Source organism: Lissotriton helveticus, chromosome 5_1 (assembly GCF_964261635.1).
Source record: "Lissotriton helveticus chromosome 5_1, aLisHel1.1, whole genome shotgun sequence".
Taxonomy (NCBI): domain Eukaryota; kingdom Metazoa; phylum Chordata; class Amphibia; order Caudata; family Salamandridae; genus Lissotriton; species Lissotriton helveticus.
The window spans coordinates 368,591,363-368,611,995 of NC_136065.1; the positions used below are offsets into that span (position 1 = coordinate 368,591,363).

At 49.9% G+C, this 20,633-nt stretch overlaps 1 protein-coding gene across 11 annotated transcripts in view; it reads left to right on the top strand.

Annotated features, from left to right (window-relative positions):
* Positions 1-20,633, top strand: part of UBR4 (ubiquitin protein ligase E3 component n-recognin 4) — a 2,329,353-nt gene that overhangs the window by 195,663 nt on the left and 2,113,057 nt on the right. For all 11 annotated transcript variants that reach the window (XM_078642504.1, XM_078642505.1, XM_078642507.1 and 8 more), the window contains exon 11: positions 11,636-11,826. In XM_078642504.1, the coding sequence (XP_078498630.1) occupies positions 11,636-11,826 (191 nt within the window). The remainder of the gene's footprint in view (positions 1-11,635; positions 11,827-20,633) is intronic.

Sequence of the window (20,633 nt, forward strand, 5' to 3'; positions counted from 1 at the left end):
CACGGGTCAACGGCTACGACGCCGTCCAAGCCCGCCAAAGTCGGCTCCAAGGAGGCTACGCAGGCACACGGAACGAAGTCTGGCACGTCTGCGGCCAGAACCCAGGAATCGGAGCCGGTGAAGACGGGATCCGCGCCCAAAGCGCACAAGGCCCACAAAGACGTCGGATCCGAGGGAAAAATCATACCTTCCTCGTCAGCGCCGAAACAAACTGTGAGTGAGGCGTCCCCCATAGCCGAATCACTACAGAGAATCAGGGAGAAGGCCTTTGCCCCGTCGGCTCCGATACCATCGCCGCAGCCGCAAAAGGACACTCCAGCGAAGCCTTCCGGGAAACTTCTATTTATTTTGCCGCCGAAGGAGGCGCCGAAAGCTTTTTCAACCACATCGGCACCGAAACAGGTGATTTCTTCACCGGCAGGCCCGCCTCCACGTCGGATACTCGAATCAGAGGATGATTCAGAGCATTTCATCGACGCTGACACAGGCAAACTGACCCTCTACAAGAGGAAAATCACTTCGGAGCCAGTGGACCCATATGTCATCCCACTGAAGAAGAAGAGGGTGCCCCTTGATGCCTCAGGCCTCACGGAACCAATCCAGCCTCCTCCGAGACGGAGCCCTACTCCCTCACCAGAACACTCTGCGGGTGAGGGGTATGATGAGGACGAGCAGTACAATTTCCCTATCAATGAACCGGATGCACAACCGGATTCATATGATGACGCTGGTGACCAGAACACCCAAGGTGTGGGGCAGGACCCGCAACTTTTTAATGCACGTGCATCCCCGACTGAGGACTCAGCAGGTTTTCATGCACTACTCGAGAGGGCGGCAGCCAATCATGATGTGGACATGCATGCTGACCCAGTTGAGGAAGACTTCCTTTTCGACACGTTCTCAGTCTCTGAAAGGACAGTAAAGACACTGCCTATGCTTAAAGGCGTCCTCAAGCATGCTGGGGACATATTTAAGGAGCCTACAAGAGCGAGAGTGGTCAACCCTCGTATTGAAAAAAAGTACAGACCTGCACCTGCAGACCCCGCATACATTCGGGGACAGTTGCCACTGGACTCTCTTGTGGTCGCCAATGCCAGGAAACGTGCCAACTCCCAGACGACGGGTAAAGCTCCTCCCCCGGATAAGGAGTCCAAAGTGCTAGAGGCAGGGGGCAAAAGAGTAGCTGCACAGGCATCAAACTTTTGGCGCATTGCCAATACACAGGCGCTCTTAGCGCGTTACGATAGGGCGCACTCCGACACCCTAGAACAGATTGTACAACACCTGCCTCCAAAGTTCCAAGAGGGCACCAAACTGCTTATTGAGGAAGGGAAGCTAATCTCAAACGCAGCCATCAAGTGTGCACTTGACGCAGCAGACACGGCTGCTAGAGCTATCAACACTAGCGTTATGCTACGACGACAAGCGTGGCTCCGCATCTCAGGGTTTAAACCGGATACTCAGACAACCATTCTTAATCAGCCAGTCAATCCTGATAGTCTGTTTGGTCCAGATGTTGACACCACCCTAGAGAAGATAAAAAAGGACACAGAAACTGCTAAGTCCATGGGGGCCCTACAGTCACAACAGTTTCGCGGCAGCAATTTTCGTCGCTCAGGTGCACGTGGAGTCACCAGAGGACAAATGGGTCAACAATCCCAGTTCTCAAAAGGTGGAGCACAATCCTCGTTCACAAAACAGAACAAGGGAGGTTACAGAAATAACAGCAACAGAGGTCGCGGCAGAGGTAACAACAGCTCCCGCTCCTCTACTCCAAGCAAACAGTGACTCTCTGTCACTGCCCCCCGACCACTCAACACCTGTCGGGGGGAGACTGCAGCAGTTCCTGCCCGTCTGGAGAAACATCACCACAGACAGGTGGGTGCGGCAACTAGTCCAGTATGGTTATTGCCTAGAGTTAAAGTCCACTTCACCCAACATCCCGCCAAGGCAAAGGCCTATGTCCGCAGAGCACTTGCTCTTATTGCAGCAAGAAGTAGTGGTGATGCTGCAAAAGGGAGCAATCGAGCTCGTGCCGGTGGGAGAGGAAGGCACAGGGGTATATTCACTGTACTTCCTTATTCCAAAGAAGGACGGATCTCTCAGACCCATTCTAGATCTACGTCCCCTCAACCTGTACGTACTATCAGAACATTTCCACATGCTTACACTGCAACAGATTCTCCCCTTGCTAAACCAAGGAGACTTCTTAGCAACCTTAGATCTCAAGGATGCTTATTTCCACATTCCACTACACCCGTCCCACAGGAAATACCTCAGGTTCACTATTCAAGGCAAGCACTACCAGTTCAAGGTCCTACCCTTCGGAGTCACCACAGCCCCGAGGGTGTTCACCAAGTGTCTGGCGACAGTAGCGGCGCACCTCAGGAGGCAGAACATCCATGTCTACCCCTACCTAGACGACTGGCTCGTACAAGCCAAGTCGGAACCACAGTGCGCCGCCGACATGTCGACTACAATTCACCTTCTTCACGATCTGGGTTTCTCGCTGAACTACCCAAAATCGCATCTACAACCAGCACATGTCCGGCAGTTCCTAGGTGCGACGATCAACACCCTGACGGCCATGGCTCAACCAAACCAAGTCAGGATAGACAGCATGCAGTCTCTGATCCAAAAGTTCAGGCCACAACACTCGCTTCCAGCGAGAGTGTTCATGCAGTTGATAGGCATGATGGCCTCCTGCATCTTCATAGTCCCTCACGCACGGCTACATATGCGCCCGCTCCAGGAGTGCTTAGCGAATCAGTGGACACAGGCTCGTGGGCAATTGACAGACCTAGTGTTGGTTACCAGTCGGGCATACGACTCTCTGCATTGGTGGACTCCACACAACCTTTGCAAGGGCCGACTGTTCCAAGAGCCTGTGCCTCAGATTGTCCTGACAACGGACGCATCTCTCCAGGGATGGGGAGCTCATCTGCTCACTTACACAGGGCAGGGACTATGGACGACGCAGCAACAGAAGATGCACATCAACTATCTGGAACTGATGGCAATCTTCATGGCGCTCAAGTCCTTCATCGTACATCTGTGCAACAAGGTCGTGCTAGTCCGGACGGACAACATGACCGCGATGTACTACATTCAAAAGCAGGGAGGCACCCACTCGCCACAGCTGTCTCATCTGGCTCAGAGCATGTGGAAGTGGGCCATTCAGAGGAACATTTTCCTCATGGCAGAACACCTCCCAGGAAAGGACAATCAGATGGCGGATCTGCTCAGCAGGTACAGCCATCAAATGCACGAGTGGGAGTTACACCCATCTGTCCTCCACCCGTACTTCCAGCAGTGGGGTCATCCGGAGATAGACCTGTTTGCCACAAAAGAGAACGCAAAATGCCAACACTTTGCCGGCAGGTTCCCTCACCCACAGTCGCAGGGGAATGCGATATGGATGAACTGGTCAGGCAAATTTGCGTACGCTTTTCCGCCAGCCCCTCTAATACCGCTGGTCGCAAGAAAGCTACGGCAGCACGAGATGACTCTCATCCTAGTTGCTCCAACGTGGGCGCGCCAGGCCTGGTACACCACGTTCCTCGAACTCTCAGTGGTGCCGCATCAAAGACTGCGCCTCACGCCCAGTCTTTTGACGCAGAACCATGGAGAAATTCAGCATCCAGATCCGCAACAGCTCAACCTGGCGATCTGGCTCCTGAAGTCCTAGAGTTTGGATACCTTAACCTACCTCCGGAATGCATGAACATCATCAAGGAGGCAAGGAAGCCAACTACTAGAGCATGCTATGCTGCAAAGTGGAAGCGTTTTGTCATTTACTGTACAGCCAATGACATCAACCCGCTAGATGCATCTATCCCCAACATCATCTGCTATCTGTTGCATCTTTACAAGTGCAATCTAGCGTACACTTCCATTCGGATACATCTATCCGCCATAGCGGCTTATCTTCAAAACAGGCAGCACCTCTCTGTCTTCAGAGTGCCCGCCATTAAAGCCTTCCTTGAAGGTCTGAAACGAGTCATTCCCCCAAGAACACCGCCAGCTCCGGTGTGGAACCTCAATGTCGTTCTCACCAGACTGATGGGACCACCATTTGAGCCACTGCACTCGTGTGAACTCCAGTTCCTTACGTGGAAAGTAGCTTTCCTTGTAGCTATTACGTCTCTGAGGCGTGTCAGTGAGCTGCAGGCGCTCACAATCCAAGAGCCATTCATTCAAATTCATCCAAATAGGGTAGTGCTACGCACTAACCCGAAATTCCTTCCGAAGGTGGTGTCACAGTTTCATCTAAACCAAACTATTGACTTACCAGCATTCTTTCAAAACCCTCAAACGGTGGCGGAAAGAATGCTCCATACCTTAGATGTACGGAGGGCGTTGATGTACTACATAGACAGAACACAACCCTTTAGAAAAACACAACAACTCTTCGTTGCCTTCGCACCACAACACAAAGGCAACCCGATTTCCAAAGCAGGGATAGCCAGATGGATTGTTAAGTGCATCCAGATATGTTATCAAAAAGCCAAGCGCACTTTAACAATACCCCCCAGAGCGCACTCCACACGCAAACTGGGGGCATCCATGGCTTTCCTAGGGAACATTCCTTTAGAGGATATTTGCAGAGCAGCCACGTGGGTTACACCACATACCTTCACAAAACACTACTGTGTTGATGTGCATTCCAAGCAGCAAGCTGCTGTAGGACAGGCTGTTCTGAAAACACTTTTTCAGGTTTCTGCAGCTGGCACGGGCAACCGCCGCTGATGGAGGGACTGCTATGTATTCTATGCTAAGATATGAATTTAGCAGCCCACATGCCTCGAACTGAATATGCTACTTACCAGTATGCATCTGTTCTTGGCATGTAGGGCTGCTAACATTCATATCGCCCGCCCTCCTCCCCGGTGCCTGTCGCAGCTGCAGATATACTATTGTATTTATTCATTAGCATGGACATCCTTTACACTTTTCACTCCATCTTCTGCCACAATGGCGAAAAACAATCTGGGGATGGAGCCAATGCCCATGCGCACTGTAGTCCAGGGGAGGAGCCACCTATCTCAGGATACTTCGAAGACTCTTCCAGGACAACAATGTGCGATCATCCGAGCCCAACACTAGGCGGCGATCTAATGCTAAGATATGAATGTTAGCAGCCCTACATGCCAAGAACAGATGCATACTGGTAAGTAGCATATTCATTTTACTGCCAATTATAATCCAAGTGGGTGAAAAGCAACCGTCTGGTTCGGGCGCTGCTTTGTGGCGTATTCCATTAGGCTCTACCTCCCACTTTGGTGATGACCTCTGAAGTCACCGTGGGTCCGCTTCAGCAGAGTTGCTTCCTCCGCGACTGGGCTCACTATTCAAACACACATAAATTACCCTTAAAGAAGAGCCTCCAGGTAGGTGATTATAGCATTCGTCTTTAATGGAAAACTGCAGCGCACATACACCAAACGTGCTTTAAAAGTCAAATGGCACCCCTGCCAGACGCGTTTCAGGTCTCCCTTTCATCAGTGGCCGATAGTGCTGCTAGAATCCAGGTCACACGTGCTACTCATTTATCAATGGTGAACCCGCCCCAGTGGGCGTAGCCGTCACAACAGCATTCTGGTTCCGTAGTTGCAAAATAGAGTTTTCCTCCAGTGAGGTGTTACCCAGAGTCCTTTTTACTGCTTTTATACCTATATATAGCTATATATATATATAGCTTGAATTGTCCCAAACCATCTCCTGCGCTCCAGCCGGACTCGCGGTGAAGAATGGGAAACGGACACCAGGAATTACGTGGTTTCAGCAGGTCTTGTTTAATGAAGCCACAGTCAGGAAAAGAAAAAAAAGCACAGGCAAAGACAAGAGGAAGAAAATAAAAGGAAACAAAGGAATAAAAAGGAAAATAAAAGAAATTACTGGGCAAACAAAGAAAAAAAAAGAAGGAACAAAGAACACATAAGAGAAGGAGGAACGAAGAAATGATAGACCCGAAACAGAGTGCGCAATACAGAAGGCCACTACCATTCAGCCTTTCTGAACCACAAACAGGAATCAGATGACAAAAAGTGGGTCAGACGATTTGAAAATTATGCGGAAGCCACTGATGTAGCAGAAGCAAAGAGGAGAGGCCTATTTGTGAACCTAGTAGGAGATAAAGTGGAGGACCTACTGGTGACTCTGCCGAAAGAAGAGATTGCCACCTATGACCAGCTAAAGAAATGCCTAACGAATAAATTCGACCCCCAGAGAAATGTAAACTTCTAACGATATAGCTTCATGATCGCATTCCAACAAGCAAAGAGTCTCTGGATGACTTCGCAACAAGGTTGCGGAAACTGGTAACTCATTACGAATTTGACAAATTCGACAACGAACAGGCAATAAGATTGCGCATCATTGAAGGTTGTCGTGACATCGAATTCCGCACAAGGATCCTAAATGAACCGATCTCATTAGAAAACATTCTGGCGCTGGGAAGGGCTGAAGCCAGAGTGACAGCACACGCAAAAGAAATGGAACGAGGCAAAGGAAGAGGCACAGAACATATTCAACGAATGACTAACAACCGCTCAGGAGGCTGGAGAAAAGAAAAGAGTGAACAGACGGCAAGGTAACAGCCGGAAGGAACCTGCTATAGGTGCGGACTGTGCCCGGCTTTTGGCCAGACCTGCAGAAAGTGTAATGGAAGAGACCACTATGCCAGTGTGTGCCAAGGGAGGCAATTCAGAAACGACCGAGGAAGGCCAGGAAGAGCACAAATGCCAACACTCAGACACATCAGACATGTCGAGGCAGGGGCAAGAAGCTAATCAGTAGAGTCGGAAGAGGAGGAAGTAGAAGAAAAAACGGAACAACTGTATCTCATGACCGCAGAGTCAGAAACAGAAGAGGAGGATGAAGAAAGAATATGCACGCACTAAACACAGCAGCTCACACAGTTGGTTCTCTAGTGCCCTTAAAGAACAGAAATTGAAGGTGCGTCAGCTTGAACGGATCTGGAGACGCATTTATTCGGACTCTAACAGATTGCTCTTTGTGGCGGCCCGTAAAGAGTACAAAGGCACTATTTCCCTGGCTAAATCCAGCCACATCTCTGACAGAATTTTATCAGCTGATAATAAGTCCAAAGAATTTTTTTTAAATTATGAACGAGTTCACCACGGATGATAGAATCCTCCCTACTCAGGCCCCATCTCAGGAGACCTGCGACGCCCTGAACTCCTTCATTGAAAAAATAGTCAAAATCAAGAATTCCATCCCTCTTCTCCCCTTCACTGGATTATCAGATACTTCCCCCACTAACCAATACATTTTTGATCAGTTCCCCACTCTCAACACCAATTCCCTCGCCGAGCTGGCGGTCCGTGTCAAATCGGGGTCTCCCAACAATTGCTGCCCTCCCTCGGTCCTTCGGGACGTCTGCCTCACACTACCTGACTGCATATTGCCCCTGTTGAACTCCTCCCTCAGCACCGGCACGGTCCCCAGCTGCTTCAAGGAGGCCACTCTTGTGCCCCTGCTGAAGAAACCAGGTGCGGACCCCGCCGATTCTTCCAATTACCGTCCCATCTCCCTTTTGCCCTACCTGTCCAAACTCCTCGAGGCTCATGTTACCCGATGTCTCTCAAATTTCATCGAGAATTCTGGGTATATTGAACCTAATCAAGCCGGCTTTAGGCCGGCCCACTCCACCGACGCAGTCATCCTGGCTGTATTGGATGCCTTGAGGGGGAATGCTGACAAAGGGCCACCCCAGGCCCTCGTGCTACTAGATCTGTCGGCCGCTTTCGACATGGTGGACCATAACATCCTTCTCCACCGTGTCGGACAGGCCGGCATTCAGGGACCTGCCTTCAACTGGATTGAGTCTTTTCTCGTCGGCAGAACACAAGCTGTTCGTTTGGGACCTTTCACAGCAGCCAGGGCACTCATGACCTGCGGAGTCCCTCAGGGCTCCTCCCTCGCCCCTCTTTTATTCAATTTATATCTCCGGCCATTGATTCACTCGCTCAAAAGCTGGGATATCACAGTGTTCAATTATGCTGACGATCTGCAGATCATCTTTCCTCTTGACTCTCCTGATGCCGCCAAAAGCTTTCAAGCAGTGATGACCCATATACAACTGTGGATGAATCACAACCAACTAAAATTAAATCCAGGGAAAACTGAACTTATCCTTCCTGGTAACAGCCCAGCATTCTGGGGCCCTCAATTTTGGCCCACGGAGCTGGGCTCCCCTCCCGCCCCAGCAAGCACGGTCAAGAGCTTGGGGGTCATCATCGATGTGGAGCTCTCTCTTAAGGCCCAAGTAGGTGCTGTGATCTCCTGTATGTTCCAACTGCGAAAAATCCGCAAAATAGCCCATCTACTACCACATGCGGCATTGGTCCAGGTCGTGAACTCCCTAGTGCTATCCCGCCTTGACTTTTCGAACTCCCTCTACTATGGTCTTCCCCAGTCGTTGCACCACTGTCTCCAAATTGTACAGAATCAGGCTGCCAGACTCATCCACAAAACCCCAAAATGGGAATCAACCACTACTGCAAAAACTCCACTGGCTACCAGTTGTGGAAAGGGCGGATTTTAAGATTTGTTGCATGACTTTTAAAGCCCTCTACTGCACCAGTCCTGACTTCCTTAAAACCCTGATCACGTAGCACCGTCCGGTGCGCAACCTTCGTTCGGCGCATCTTCACCTGCTGGTCGCCCCTAAAGTAAAAGTTAAAAAGTTTGGCGGCCGCAGGTTTGCTTATTTGGTCCCTAAACTATGGAACTCTCTTCCTCTCTTAGTTAAGTCTAGTGGCTCCTTATTGAATTTTAGGAAACTTCTGAAAACTCGGCTCTTCACCCAAACTGGCTAGTCCACCCCTTGCAATTTCCGCACTCTTTCTTTCAGTGCCAGATAAGGTTGCAGGAATCTATTTTCTAGGTCTGGGGGAGCCACCTGGGGGGCCTTTTGGGTGGTAGTAGGTACGGCTAATGGGGACCTTATCTGGGGTCACTATATTCACTATTATGCCACCCTCCTATGAAGGGGGCATAGACCTAGCGCTGATTGGAGGAGTCCCCTCATCTTCAAGATGGGCGATCTTAAAAGTGTGCCTAACTTTGCCTCCTTAACCTGAGGGGTGGAGATGGCATAGCTGGGCAGACCTCCTAACTTTTCTATGTTTTCCTGCCGGGGTGTAAACCGGGGCTACCATCTGCTGCTAGCGGCAGAGACTGGAGTTCGTATTACAGAGGCGGCAGGCCATTGAAGCTTCCCCTTCAAGTAATGGGCCATCCTGGGGGAGGAGCTGTATCACCTCGGCCCAGAATGTGCATTCATTGATTCTGGTCCAAGAGATCAGAGGCTCTCCACCAAGGGGTCCAGAAACATGTCTGTGTGTGGGAGGCTGCCTAAAGCCAGTCAATGCCAACACCAAGGTCGGTAGGTTTTCACGGGGGCACCTCTTAGGTGCCCTCTGAGTAAATGTCACAATAAATCCCTGGCATCAGTGAGAGTTTATTGTGAAGCAATTGTGGTGCTGTGGAACTCTAGTTGTCTAGTTTACAGCCCATGTACTCTCTAGGGCTTCCTTGGCACTTACAACATTGAGGAATGAACTCTAATATTGTAGGGACATGTCTGCTCATTCAGATATGCCTACATGTGGGGTCCAGCGCACCTTGCCTTGGGGCTGATAATGCCTGCTAGAGGGGTGACTTAACTATATCTAAGACCGTGCTAGTTGGCATAACATACAGGCAGTGTTTTGTCTGAACCAGGCCATGCATGCTGCAGTGACAGTCTGCATGGCCTATGTGAGGGGTCCCTAGGGGACCATCTCCAGTCCTTATGCCCAAGGTACCCAGGTACCATTCACTAGGGACTTACAGGGGGCCTGAACGGCCAATTGTGGCAAAGCTTTAGGGAAAGAACACTTGTACTGGAAACCTGGACAGCAGGGACCCAGTACTCTACAGTCAAAGTTGCATCAAAAGTCAGGAAAAAAGGAAGAGGGGGGGAGGGGTCCTGCAACAGAACCCCTTTTTCTCACACTCATGAACTCCCGCGGAGCAGCAGAGCTGTTCGTCTGCATCCTGAAGGTAGCAAAGACTGAGGTGTGAGGACTCATGACCCGACGCCAGAAAGCTCCACTGCACCGAGCCACCTAGCCAGAGCTGAAGTGGGCCTTTGGTGTCTATTTAGTCCTCAGACCCTTCACACTGGAAGCCCACCTTGGGTTTCCCAGCTGTGGACTTCTCGACACCTCCTGCAGCCTCTGTTTGCAGGCCCCCGCTACCGTGACTGCTCCTGGCGATGAAGACCAGACTCCTAAGGACACTTCAGCACCTGTTGCCTCTGGCCTTTAGAGAAGAAGACCAAGGGTGTCCTCCACGTCTCAGAGCAACATGTCGTCTGAACCCCCCTGTTGGTTCAACCCGACTGGTTTCCTAGTCCAAACCTGCAGCCTTTTTCCATGAAACCCTACATTGGACACCTAATGCTGTATTGAACCACTGCTGGCCACACTAGTTCTGCTGGAGGTGGCCTGCTCATGCTGCCTTGCACCTTGCTCGTGCTGCCTTGCACCTTGCCCTTTACCCACCTTAAATCCAGGAAATTGGTCTGCTGTATTTGTTTTTCTTTCCATAGGATAACATTGCAGTCTTTGAAAATTGCACTGTTGACCTTTGATAACCTAAAGTATTTCTATCTCGAAATGTACTTACCTGATCGTATTGGTTCTAGTTCCTAAATATATACATAAAGATCCGTGTGATTTCTATAAATTGGTGCGGATCTCCTTATTGAGTAATGTGCATCATTTATTGACTGTGTATTTTGCAGATGTCTAACATTACTCTGTGATAAGCCTCAGGCTGCTCGCCCACTCTATCTTCTAGAAGAGCATATTTACTTTGCTAGAGCAAGACCCAGCCCACTAGTAAGGGAATAACTGGACTCTTTGCACAATATAAAGAGTTCGCTTCCTACATCTGTTAATCCACTCTAGCTATTTTAGTAGATTCATATTCCCACTCTTCACTGCAATACCTCCATCAAAATGGGAGCATACGTAAGAGGTATTACTGTTTAGGTCACCGGTTTGAAAAATGAACCAAAGGAATCGACTGCCACCTTGAGGCTTGCTTAGATTGTCTCGATTCTCTGCTGCCTTCAAATGAGTGTGCTTTATCTTTTATAGTAGATGGAGAAAATAGAAAACATGTGCACATCCGTTCAGGTTCAATTAACTCTCAAACTCATTTTAGATTTTTCTAATGGGTTTTTAGTTCCTGTGTTTTGTTAAGAGGTAAAACCATTGTTTCTGTATAGGCTTTGATTTTTATGGCTGGAGAGATTCATTTCTAGCTGAAGTGTTCCTGGCGCTTGCACTTGCATCAATTTAGTCTTCTGTTTATGTATTTGATTGACATACTTTTGATGGCGAAGTGGTGTAACAGTAAGTAACCTTTTATTCTTCTTGGGATTTGTCCAAGCCTGCATATCATTCTGACATCAGTCATGTGTTCTTTTCTTTTGTTGCAGTTCGGGAGGGTTTTCTCAAGTGCATGTGTTGGAATTGTGTTTTTTTTCCTTTTTAGATATGTATGTACCGATTAGTGCAAATGGTTCATGATTTTTTTGTCTTGCTGATTTAAACAGCACTTTCAGAACTTCCAATTGCTGGGGGCTTGGTGCTTGCTGAACAGCCTGTTCCTTATTTTGAGCCTAAGTCCCACCGCATTGACTGATAAAGGGAAGGAGAAAGATCCTCTTGCAGCGCTGCGGGTTCGTGACATTGTCGCCCGTTCCAAGGAAGGAGTTGGTTCTCCAAAAGTAGGACCCAGCAAAGGGTATGTTGTCTATTTTTGCTGCTCTTAAAAAACGTAGAATTAAGGATGAAGCTCACATAGACTGTCTTACTGTAGTCACTGGGCAAGTGAAGTATCCACAGGGCCACTGGAATTATGCGGCAGGAGAGGGCCAAATTATGCGGTATGGTTGAGTAAATTCTGCAGCAAGAAAAAGCCCATTATGCAACTTAATGCTGCACACTTTTTTAAAGTATTACTTCATTTTTTTGTACTTTTTACATATTTTGACACTATCCGGCATTGGGTGCACCTCATTGGTACCAGTTTAATACCCAAATATAGTAATAAGCAACGGAAAGGGCACCAGTCAACCTTTGCAAAAGGCCTTCCGCTGCGCGGCAACATATACCGCTGTGTTCGTAACTTTTGAACTATTTGAGCTTGAACCATACATTTCTTTTGTTATAATCTGCAGATTATACAGCAGGTGATGGATTATGTGGCAGATGAGGTCAATCTATAACTATGTGAAAATCGCAGCTGTCGCACAATTGCATAATTCCAGTGGCCTGGAGTATACGTGGGTCTAGTTGGGGGTGGGGGCTGTTTGATTTGGAAGTTGGTTATTGCGTAATGGTCTCATCTGATAAGCTAAGTGGCCAGATTTCTCAAAGGTCAAGTGAAGCACCTACAAAGCTCAGTATTCCAGTGGAGCAGCACCTTAAACAGGCAGGTGAACTGCTAGGTTAGCCAAATATGCAACGTCTGCAGAACCTGTTGGTCAGGTGAATTGCTCCGGGTGCGGTGGCTGTCAAACTGGGAGTTGTGCCCCCAGCGGGTGCTTGGCATCAAATCTCTTGACCACTGCCATAGAAATTCGTAAAGAGATGAAGTGAATATCCAGGTAGCCCAGCAGCAGGTGGAACACCTAAGGAACTAAGTTGGAAGATAGAATGGTTGGATTGCCCACAAAGCTTGGTAGGCAAGCCGATTACTGATGTGTCTTGGTGGTAAAGAAGTAATTGGGCGAGGGTTACTCATTTAAATCTGCTTAATAGATATAGTTCATTGAGGAGCTGGCGTGTGAGTTTTTGCTTAAGTTCAAATGTGTCACATTAGTGGCTGTAGGACGCTAGCTTTGTATCTACAATACCAAATTGTGTATAGTGTGCAGAGTCCAGTAAGTCCCCAGAGGTATAGCAGAGGCTAAATTAGGTAAGTAATAACACCTCTCTTTGTGGTAGTGTGGCAGATCAATTCTGTTTATCCAGAGGGTGTGTTAAGCATTTACTGTATTCACTCAATCAAGACTGATGGCACACACTCCGACAGAATCCAGACCAATTGGGAAAGTCTAAAAAATATATACTTATGTTTTATCTTTAGAACCAAGCAGGACTTGGTACAGGTAGGTAAAATGTACTTTCAATTGTAAATCTTTACACAGAAATTCAATTGAGGATGGATTTGAAATTGTTTCAGGTTGGTAGGGTTTTAAAAGCAGGTTCTATTACATAGTAATTACCTTTAGGATACTTTTGGATTACTTTCAGATTACATTGATTACTGGGGGTGCAATGCCCAGATACTACACCTAAGGATCTCATAATGGAGGGTAAGTAAAACTTTTCTTGGCTTCAGTTATAGTTACTGTTTTCCCCATACCCAAACAAACACGTAGAACATTTTAGGGCCAAAATCATGGGTTCCTTTGGAAATACATTTTTTATCAGTTGAACAGGTAAGTAAACTTCTTTCAAGTGGGAGTTTTGGGGGTTAGGACCAAGGTTCCCCCTGGTCTAGGTAGACACTCAAGTTGCTCCACGAGCAGCACTGAGGTGGCCGGGTGCAGAGGGCAGGTGGCCAATGTTGGCCAATGGGGCTAAGGGAGCCTTCGGTTCTGTAGTAGGGGAATCTCTGTGTATAGTCATAATCTAGTGAATAGTCCCTCTCATGTGCGGGGACCCCGGAGCAATCAAAAATAATCTCTTAAGCGGTCTTCTTTTGCAGTACTGCATAGACACTTAAGAGAGAATTAAAGACAGATAATGCAGCCTATACATGCAAGGCTACACTGTCCAGTACTTCAACTAGATTTGCAAGGATATTCCACCAATATCACACTTAGACCTGTCTGCCAGGTTTCACCATGGAGAACACTTCCCCCCCCCCCTTCACCAAATCCTTGGAATGATAGAGAGGAAGGACAGGACAGACAAGCCCCCATAGGCTGCCATTGTGTGGCTTAAAACGGGGATACCGTGCCTTTAAGGAAACTTTCCAGAACTCTCCTGGTATCCCAGAATGCACAGCAACTCCCTCCACTTTCAGTTCTTTTTTCCGGCTCCTGCTAGCAGGACCCTGGAGCATTGAGCTCTCCCTTTTTGGGGTTTTCTACAAATTGTGCACTTTTAAAGTGTTGGAGTGTGTTCACTCGACGTGTTTTGCCTCTTCTCATCTTTGCTGGAGTTTCCTTGGTGTTTTGGCTGCTCTTTTATCAAATATGCCTGCCTTATTTGATAAATGTCCTGAGTGCTCCAGGAAAAAAGTCAAAATCGGATCCTCACAGGGTGTGCATCCTGTGCCTGCCTTCTTCTCATGTTCCTGAGGAGTGTGATATCTGTCTACAGTTCCCTAAAAGGACCCTGAAGGACAGGGAGAAGACCAGGCTCCAAGGCTTGGAGTAGAGAAGGCAGCAAGGACAAGGTGGGTCTGGACAAGAAGGGGCTCCTTCCTCTGCCCGTGCGCCGGCCTCTGGGGGGCTCCCCAGTAAGGAAAAGGCCAGAAAACGCCACCGGTCTCCGTCGACGTCGATAGCCTAGACGTCGGGATCGAAAGGAATGACAACAGTCTGTTCCCCGTCTCCCCAGGGCTCTGGGTCGAAGCGACGTTGAGGGGACTGACATCGAGACCTCCGACGAGGTCGACGTCGAGGACTGATTCGTCGTTGAGCCATCATTGACGTCGAGAGGGGTCAAGCCGGCGTTCGCCGTCGAGGTGACACCGCCGGTCACTGTCGACGTCGACACGTAAGTCAGTGACGTCGAGACGAAGATCAGCGTCGAGACGGAGGTCGTCGACGCCAAGGAGATCGTCGTTGTCGAGAAGACAATTGACGTCGAGGCACCGACCGTCGATGCCGAGCAGATGCCCGCGACGTCGAGGAGACGTTCGTCGACGTCGAAAGGACGCTCAGCGTCGAGGAGGAAGCCTAGACGTTCTGGGACCAGGACGGAGTCCTCGGCTTCAGCGAGCACACGGTCGCGGCGGCGCCGTCGCTCTTCTACGAGGGGTAGGGCCTCGATCGCCCCCCTCTGGTCAGAAGAAGAAGAGAAGGAGAGTGGGACAGTCTCCGGGCTCGGAGTACTCTCAAGTCTACTCAACCTCCAAACGGAGGTTGCCTACACCTCCTCCTTTACCCGTGGATCCTCCTCCGCGTACCCCGACTCCTCCTCCACTGCCTCAACCTCTTACTCCTCCACCGCCTCCGGTTCCTCCTCACCGTCCTCCTCCACCGGCTCCGCCAAGGTCTATCTCGCTACCTCATTTGCGACACCGCCTACGGGGCCGCCGCAACCGAGGCTCCCGGTTCAGCCTCCACAGCGCCCTCCTTTCCGGCCCGCGGACCTTCCGAGGCAGCGGAGGTCGAGGTCTCGCTCAAGACTGAGAGATAGGTCCAGGAGTCGCCGTCGCTCGTCTACGAGGTCCAGACGGCGCCGTAGGAGGGACAGGTCTAGATCCCGCAGCACAGATTCATCCAGTGCCAGGGACTGCTTGCCGACCCTGTCGGACTCCCCTCAGACGAGGGTGTCCCTGATAGACGACATTGTCTCCTTCCAGGAGGTGTTGCTCGAGGAGCGGCTAAGCTGGGCATCACACTCACGGTGCCCGCGCCCTTGACTTCCGTCCTCTTCGAGACCCTGCACAAAAAGCAGTTGTCTTGCCCCTTTTTACCGTTGGTGCCAGGGATGGTGGAACCCGCCATGGAGCTCTTTCTCACCCCTGCGGTTACGAAATCAGCACCTTCAAGGCTGCAAAAGAAGTATCAGGCCCTGACTCGGATCCTGCATTTCTTCGCTTGGACCCTGCGCCGGACTCCGTGATTGTGACAGCGGCGAGGAAGCAACACCCCACCACCCAGTCATCGACAGTGCCTCCTGACAAGGAGAGCCGCTGGATGGATTTGGCAGGCAGGAAGGTCTGCGGGACGACCTCCACGTCTATGGAGGCCGCGAGTGCCTCAGCGGGACGTTATGATTGGTCCCTCTGGGAGTCCCTCCCACGGTTCATGGAACTCCTTCCCTGGGATAAAAGGGAGGATTTCCAAGAAATCCTTAATTGAAGGACTGATGGTCTCCAACCAGGTGATCAGTTCGTCTGCGGATTCCTCCCTCCTGGCAGCGCACGGATACTGTCATGGTGTCAACCTGAGGCGCCACGCCTGGCTGCGTCTGACGTCTTTGAAACCCGAGGCGCAGCAGAGGGTTGCCAATCTACCCTTCTCTGGCGAGACCCTCTTTGGAAAACATGCGGACGAGGAGATGGCCCGCATGAAGGCGGAGGCGGAGACCTTGACAGCTGTCTGATTGGAAAAGCCGAAGGAACAGAAGACCTTCTGCTCGTTCCAGAGACGGTACTGGGCGCAAGGTAGAGGGCAAGGTCGACAGGCTGGGCAGCAACAACAACAACAGCAGCAGCAGCAGTTCCAGCGGCGCCCGTTCCAAAAGCGCCAGGGTGGCCGTGGTGGTCGGCAAGCTTCATCCGTGACCAAAGGCCCGGCTGGGTCTAGCCCTGAGGTGCTTCTTCCCCCTCGTCCGTTACCCGCTTCGGTGGGGGGAAGCATCCAACATTATCTGGCAGAGTGGAGAAACATTACTCAAGACAAATGGGTGCTGAATATTGTTTGCAATGGATACAGTCTTCGGCTCACCAGTCCGCCTCCAGCAATTCCACCGGTTGGCTCGCAGTTCCGGCTGCGCGAGCTCCAGGCGGAGGCCGACACCCTGTTAAGAAAAAGGGCGATAGAAGACGTCCCTCTGTCTCAAAGGGGCCTTTACTCGCGCTTCTTCCTGGTGCGGAAGAAGGACAAGAATGAGTTCAGGCCCATTCTGGATTTGCGACAAGCAAACAAGTGGATTCGCAGGGAAAAGTTTTGCATGCTGTCTTTGCACCAGATTTACCTTCAGCTGCAAAGGGGAGACTGGCTTTGTGCGATAGATCTGCAAGATGCATACTTCCATGTGCCCATTGCACGGAAACACCGGAAGTTCCTGCGCTACCTCGTCTGCACCAATCACTATCAGTACACCGTGCTACCGCTTGGACTGAAGTCTGCACCCAGGACGTTTTCCAAGTGCATGGCTGTGGTGGCAGCGCACCTGCGAAAGAACAAGGTGTTTGTCTACCTGGACGACTGGTTGATCAAGGACTCCACCTTCCAGGAAGCACAATTGCACTTCAACAGGACGGCCGTCCTGCTGAATCGGCTGGGGTGTTGCACATAAATATGTCCAAGTCTGTTCCGATTCCGGTCCAGTGCCTGCAGTACTTGGGAGCTTCCATCAATACGCTGTCAGCAAGCATGTCTCCTTCGGAGGAGAGACGCTTATTAATCCTTCGGAAGGCTCAGGCTCTCATATCTGCTCCATCTACAACAGTGAGGACGGAGTCTTCTCTACTGGGGTCGATGGCCTCTTGTATCTTCCTCACCCCACATGCGCGCCTGCACATGAGGCCGCTGCAGGAATGTTTGGAGGATCAATGGGACCAGAGGACAGGGTGCTGGGACGACAGGATCCAGTTGTCTCTTCATGCCCAACAGTCCCTGAGATGGTGGTGCTCGGCAGAGAATCTACTCAGAGGGGTTCCTTTCCACAAGGACATCCCCACTCAGACTATCGTGACAGATGTATCTCTCCTGGGCTGGGGAGCGCATTCAGACAATCTACAGATCCAAGGAACGTGGTCTCCGGCGGAGTCCACGTATCACATCAATTTCTTGGAATTTGCACCCTTGGGGTACCTACATCCCCTATGTGACCACTTTCTGTGGGAAGTGGGCATAACCCTGTTCCAGAGTTCCTAATTCCACCAAAGACAAGATAGTGGAATCCTTCTTTCTTGGAGCACATCAGGCAGCCCACCTTAGGGGTGTGAATAGCCTTGTGGTGCAACATGCTACTGGCATAGCTAATTTCCTACCTGTCATGGTCTGAAATAAGCCTCATGGCAGGGGGTGACATCTCCCAGGTCTGGGTGAAGCCGGGGTCGCATATCAAAGGTGGCGGGGGCATTTAAGCAACTGGCCTTGGTATGCTGAATCACGAGCCATCCTACTGGAGAAAGTGTTAACACCTTTCTCCGGAGCAGGCATTGTTTTTGGCCTGCAGGGGGTCAGAAACAAGCTGGAGTATACCAGCCAGCAACCTAGATAGAGGTAGGTTTTTCAGGGGGCACCTCTAATGTGCCTCTGGGTGCATGCCATAATAAATCATGTACTGGCAACAGTACAAATTTATTAGGACAAGGTGCGTAATACCAAACACTATAGGTTTCAGTAAAGCCATCATGTAGCGGGGAAACTCCTAATAGCAAAAGCCAAGTACATATACCTAAGATGGCTTCCCTGTTCCCTTGTACCATCTAGTAATAAAACTAGACCGCACAGGGACAGATCTGTTCATGCAGCTATGCCTTCACATGTAATATAATACACCCTGCCTTAGAGCTATAAGGCGTGTCTTAGGGGGACTTTCATACATTACATGCAGTGACTTTGACATGGCACACAGTGAATGTGCCATATTGTGTGTTCACTCATGGTTTACATCATGACACGAAGTCTGCAATGACAGGCTGCATGCAATTTGCATTGGGGTCCCTTAGGGTGGCATATTACATGCTGCAGCCCTTAGGGACCCTCTTTGGCACTCATGTCCTAGGTACCAGGGGTATCACTTACTAGGGACGTGCAGGGGTGCCAATGTTTGTGCCACTTGTATTACAGTTAGACCATTTTACCTTGTTTTAGGGAAGGAGCACTGGTGTCTCGTTTCAGGGACCCAGTGCACACCAGTCGAAAACATCAGTACCGGTGGCAATAATCGGAGGCGACAGTGACAAAAAGGGGCACTTTCCTATAAGATACCTTTAAATCTTGTTTTATCCTACCACATTAGCTCTGTGTTCAGAGACAGAAGTCAATTTGTCTTCTTATAATTATTTTTGTTTGACTGCAGAGTTCAAGGATTTTGTTAAGTGAACTGTAACATGCTGAACAAATTGTGAAATGAAAGGCTGCAGGGTATCACATTTTTTTCTAACACGCAACATTTAAATGGCTAATAAGTGAACTGTGGAACCATTTAAACATTTGTTTTAGTAGTTCTGGAAGCACATTTTTTCGTAATTGTGTGATAAAAAAACTTTTTTACTAGAATGAAAACAAATCAGTACAGTTTACTTAGTGATGTGCAAATGATAAATATGTTTGCTGAAATCCATTTTCACAGATTGTTTATACACTATATAGTTTTATCAGTAAACCTGCATGCATGTTAGGGGGAACTTTTTGGCTTATTTCAATAGAACATTTACTGTCTTTAAATGACAGTGCGCTATCACATCATGCTTTAGTAATATATTTTTAGGGGGCATGGCTAGCCGCCGACCAAGATGGCCATGCCCTGAGACAGCTCTGCAGCTACTGCAGTTGAATCCCACACCATCTGCACATAATACGTTTTGCCCCTACCCAAAATGTGGCTTATTGATTAATGCCATGCGAGTTGTGTTCCATGAGGCCTCTCCTGACCAGGGGCACTGGTAAAGGTTTGAATCGCGCCTTGTTGCAGACCTTGAGGAAGAGTCAAGATGGGGGACGGCGAAGTAGAGACCTCACCGGAGAGGAGGGGGATCTACCACTCGCTAAAGGTGTGCCTCAGCAGCCCCTGGCACAGAGAACAGAGTAAAGACAGGAGTTGCGGCGTACCTGGGCCGAATCAGTGCCAGACCCATTGCAAGTGTAGGGAAGAGCGGACCCGGCTGTGGGATGATGGGATCGCAGCCTACAATAAAGAAAGGCCCGCAGGGGCTGATCCTGGGGCGAAGGATTAAGTGTGGACCCCCTGCAGTGCTGTGTGGGGTGCAGGAGGGCTGGAAGCAAGTGGAATAGCACGAGTGCCCGCTGTGCTAGTGTGATGTAATGGGTACGCTGGCCCAGTGTACCTGTGCTTCTACGGTGGGATGCTCACGCCGGAGGCGCGGTGGTTGGGAAGGAGTGGGCACTGTGCAAAGGTTTCCTCTCTCCTATGCTTGAGGCCAGACTGGAACTGTGCCAATCCTAAGAGAGACCGAGATTGTGTGTGCAGCAAGAATGAGCCAATTGAGGTGACACAGCGAAGCCTGGTAGAGAGTTAACCTGTACAACGCACTAACGTACAGTGGGCATTGAAGATGCTATGATCGGAAGGGGAGGCCCCCAGCACACCCTCATACATAGCCAGAGACATTGACCTGGCAGTGTTGAGTCTTGAACTCAGAAGAGGGGGACTGGTCGCCGACTTACAGGCAATGATTGGCTCTGGAGGGCCTACTGTGGTGTGAGCTCAGCAGCGGCTGCCCTTCATTGCGGGAGGTAAAGTGTGAACCTGCTTGTGAGGGGGGAGGGGGAGGGGTGGCATTGCCCACAAGGCCACTGCTGCAGACCCTGGGGTGCGAGTGGCCTACACAGGCGCAATACGTGTTTTGGCAGCTTTGAGGGGCCACAAGTGAGGTGCGAAGCAAAATTCATGTAGAATTTCGGCTCTCACTCTGGACATACTGGCAACACACTTGGGCGCACAGGC